Raw genomic sequence first — 4593 nt, forward strand, 5'->3', positions numbered from 1 at the left:
ATCCAAGAGCAAGTCTTTTTGCAAAGTTGTCAAATTTATTTTTTGGGGTTAATTATGTATTCATATGTACGTATTCTGAATAAACCATCTTGGTTCAATACCAAATTTTAAAGTTTGTTCTTGGTTTGACATCAGCATCTTTTGGAGTTGGGATGAAACTGAAAGTTTCATATACTTCATATTATCTCCATCACTAAATCCAATGACACGATTCTTGAATGTTGAATTCTTCAACTTATTCAGTAACTTGATAATGAATGACGAAGATACGGAATACGAATAACCAAAAAGCCGAAGATAATCTTGAAAGGGCTCAAATTCGAACCAAGTTTTTTGGGATTACAAATCACATTTTTAAAAAAAGAGACTACACAAACTAAAAAGAGTATCAATACAGCAGAACAAGACGGAAATCAAGAAGATGATTACTTTGAAACTTTCTTCTTCCCTGCAATGGCAATTTTCTTGCCTTTAAGAGTCCTGCAATTGTTCTTGGTTCTCTGTCCCCGACATGGCAACCCTTGGATGTGCCTTACACCACGGTAACACTGGATCTCCTTCAACCTCTTGATTGCAAGAGCATTGAACCTCCTCTGCAACACCCACAACAAAAAAATCACAATCCATTCTCACATATCAGAAACACCAAACCACATGAAACCAAAGTAAAATTTTAACAGCAAGTCTAAGGTCTTAAATCCTAGTTCAACCAAGTCATACAGATACCTATTCTACAAGTAAATTGGCTGAGAAGGCTTTTTAAGATACATTACTCTAGTGTCCTACTAAGAGAGTGGGGGAAAGCTGAATGGTATACCAGGTCACCCTCGATCATATACTTGGAGACTTCATCACGAAGAATGATGAGTTCTTCCTCAGGCATGTCTTTGGTGATCTTGTTCTCCATCTGAAGGTCAACAAGAATCTGACGAGCCCTAGTTCGACCAATCCCATGAATGTACTGAAGAGAGTACTCAATCCTCTTGTTACCAGGAATCTCCACACCACCAACACGAGCACATCTGATGCTTAGACTCTGCTTCTGCATTTCAACAACACCAAACAAAACAAACCTTTAAAACCAGAGACAAAAAAAAATCCCAAATTGATAAAGAGTCTTATTAGGGTTCAAAACCCACTTCATAATTTCTTGAATCGAACAGAAATAACATCAATTAATTCGGATTACAACATCAAACGCAAGAGAGAGAGAGAGAGAGAGAGAGAAATCATTACACTGGGAACGTTGGAAGCTGGGAGGGCAAGAGAGTTGCGAGAGAGAGGGTTGGATTTGGTCCAACTGCATATGAGGGAGAGCGAGTGCGCTACCGGCATTGCAACCATCTGCGCCATTGTTCTGTGTTCTCTTCCTAAAACCCAAATTTTCAGATTCTAAAACTAATTCAGAGGTGACGAAAGAAGAAGCTGAGCCGAACGGATAAGGCAAAACGTCGAATCCAAACGTGTTTTAGCAAAATTGCAAAAAAAAAAAACAAAAAAAAATTACTTATTGGGCTTTAGTGTTTTTGTTGAGAGGCTCGTTACTGTATCCGCAAGGCCCTGGATTCACAGTCACACTATAATTATTTTAATTTGGAATTTAATTTTTTTATTATTATTTCTATGAGAAAATTGATTTACAGATATTTTTTCTATTAAAACAAAAAAAAATGAATTATGAATTTATGATCAATTGACACACAATTAATCAGAAAGACGAACCAAAAGGCATGAGCCTTTGGGACCATGTGAGGACAGTGCAATTGATGGACCATTATATATTGAGTTTCTTCTTCTTCTTGTGTAAGATGGCAATAAAAGAGTCATGCGTGATAGAGATTAGAGAGATTGTATAGAAATGGCTAGTGCATAGATGCAAAAGTCAACGTTCGAGAATGATTCTTGTTTATTATTGAGATGTTCGTTGACTTCGCTATCGTTACATATATATATATATATATATACAGTAAAACCTCAATAAATTAATATTCTATAAATTAATAAACACTATAAATTAATAAATTTTGCTGGTCCCAAGTCGGGCCAGTGTAAAAATTAACAATATTCGATAAGATAATAAGATAATAATTTTTTCGAAATCTCCTTATAAAATATGGTCCCAATAATATCATAAATTAATAATTATGTAAATTTATATATATATATATATATACTGATATAATAGTGTATGTTTCTCCTAAAGCTCAATTCTATAGAACAATTGTAATGTTGTATTTTCAACCTATAATAATATCTCTAAAATATTTTATAACATGTCATACAAATAATTAAAATTTAAAGTTTTAATTTTTAGATATGCATCATTTACAATTTGATAATTTGACAGATTATTAAAATAGGAGAATTGATATTATTATTCATAGATTTGAATTTATGTGTCTCATGTGTATAAGTCAATTTGTCTATAATATTTGTAATTTATTGTAAATAGTGCTTTCTAAATATTACAAGTTCAATTCCTAAACCATAAAATTTATAACATCCGAAAGTTTAATCTTATTTTGCTATAGTTGTTCCAATTCATATTTTTTTAAAAAATAAACAATTAAAAATATATCTATAAATTAATAATTATTAATTTACACTATAAAATAATAATTATTAATTTATAGATAAATTAATATCACTATAAATTAATAAAATGTCTTAGTCCCAACATTATTAATTTATAGAGGTTTTACTGTATATGTTGTTCTATATTCTTCTGTATTTTTAATTAGGTTGTTTGGCTTTTATTCAATTTTCATAATTTTGGAGTTTTTTTCAATATGGAGTAGTTTTGTTCTTCATTTTGCATAGATGATTCATTGGAGTTATTATACTCATGGGTTTGATTGCAAGTTAAAGTACTTATATATTTTATTCTATGAATAATTAATGTATATTTCTTTTGGATGTTTTTATATTGTTTCGTGAGGCTTTAGGGATAAGAATCCATGAAACTAACTAAAGCGTGTTGTTGATCTAGTATCTATCTAAATAGGAGGATGTACACATTGCTTACGAAACCAACGTGTGAATGCACCATTATATTTGTTGAGGCATGCCCATTTTTTTTGTAAACGTTAATATCTTAGATTTACTTTGGATCTCTATCTATTCGATATTTCTATAAATCTTTAAATGAGTAAAAGGCTAATTTAATCAATATGCTTAAAACGAATCATTATAAAGCCTTGGTTAGAAGATTAAGATTTAGTTCAAAGGACGAAAATACATTTCAAACATCAAAAGATAAATGTTTTATTATGATAGGAACATAACATCATATCACAATCTTTGAAGAAACAAAAGAAGAAGAAGGAAGACACGAGAGGAAGTAAAAAATAAAACTCAGAGAGAAAACAATCTCAAAGATAAATGGAAACACATCTCAGAAGAGGAAAGACAAAGCACCGACCAATGCGGTGGCCATGAGCTGAGGGTAGGCAGAGAAAGTGGCAGCACTTGGAGACGGAGCATGAGCTTTGGGTGGCGATGCAGCTGGACCATGTCCATGTGCCGATGGAGCCTTAGCAGGACCATGGTTGACTCCGTTGTGCGACTCGGCAGTCATGACCAACACGGCCAAGACAATGCAGACGAAGGCGAAACGGATCAAAGAACTTCTTGGTGCCATTTGAATATTCTTCTTCTCCTTCTTCTCCTTCTTTGGTTTTTCTTTTTGTTGTATGCTTTGTAGGATCTATCAACAGAGGGGGTAGAATTTATATATAGAGAGAGGGGTCCTATAGAAAAATGTTTAGTTGGTTATAAGTCAACGCATGAGAATGAGTCTTGATATTGAGATGGCCTATAAGTCGTAATCGTTTACATGTTGTTCACTTAGAAAATGGAAAAAAGGACAGAGTGATCATGGTGATGTAATGTCTGAATATGTTAGTGGACACCCATTTATATGTTCGTGTATGTTCTGCCGTTCTGGAACAGCTGTAATTACTTCGTCACATAAAGAGGGATGTTTCTTGACTAAACTATGATTGATCCGGTTTGATTAGGAACTGATTCCAGCTCAATCCGGTTCTGTTTCCGGAGACCAAAAAAATGGTGTATGTATGTATATGTACACTTTGTGTGGCCGGTCAGTTTTTTGTGGCTCTAGTTGTGGTATTAAAATAATAGAATTTTATCATTAGTTTAGTTTCGTGGCCTTTGATTGTTTGATTTCGAGAATAGAGCATTCCAACAATACCAACAAATTTAAGATCAAACATCCGAAAGGGAAATACTTGTATATCAGTCGTGAAACTTGAAAGCAAACGAGTTAAGTGTGTAACACCATGACTCTTTTAATTAGATTTATAGCATTCATATTTCTCTGGTTCTTAAAACAAAATTCTAAAACACAAATACCAAAAGAATAATTTGATAAGAGAAATTAATTAACGAGTGGAGAAGAGAAAACTCATTAGAGAGACACTAATTAATACTAAGAAGGGGTTATTGGTTCTATGATTTTAATGGATTTGGAAGTCCAAACAAAAATCATGTGTTATTCAATCATTGATTTTAAAATACTTATCATATGTGTTATTGGTTCTATGATTTACAAATATTTGTTAAAATCCCATG

The 4593-nt window shown here is 32.6% G+C and overlaps 2 protein-coding genes across 2 annotated transcripts; both read right to left on the reverse strand.

Moving 5' to 3' along the window:
- Window positions 281-1451, reverse strand: LOC104705704 (30S ribosomal protein S13, chloroplastic-like). Its single transcript, XM_010421761.1, has 3 exons — window positions 1237-1451; window positions 818-1042; window positions 281-593 (listed from the first exon to the last, which is right to left on the reverse strand). The coding sequence occupies exons 1-3, from the start codon at window positions 1351-1353 to the stop codon at window positions 426-428; spliced, it is 510 nt and encodes a 169-aa protein (XP_010420063.1). The 5' UTR covers window positions 1354-1451; the 3' UTR covers window positions 281-425.
- LOC109126040 lies at window positions 3221-3693 on the reverse strand. Its single transcript, XM_019229099.1, has one exon. It carries the CDS (start codon window positions 3638-3640, stop codon window positions 3395-3397), a length of 246 nt encoding a protein of 81 aa, XP_019084644.1. The 5' UTR covers window positions 3641-3693; the 3' UTR covers window positions 3221-3394.

The sequence above is a fragment of the Camelina sativa genome, chromosome 8, assembly GCF_000633955.1.
Source record: "Camelina sativa cultivar DH55 chromosome 8, Cs, whole genome shotgun sequence".
NCBI classification, from domain to species: Eukaryota; Viridiplantae; Streptophyta; class Magnoliopsida; order Brassicales; family Brassicaceae; genus Camelina; species Camelina sativa.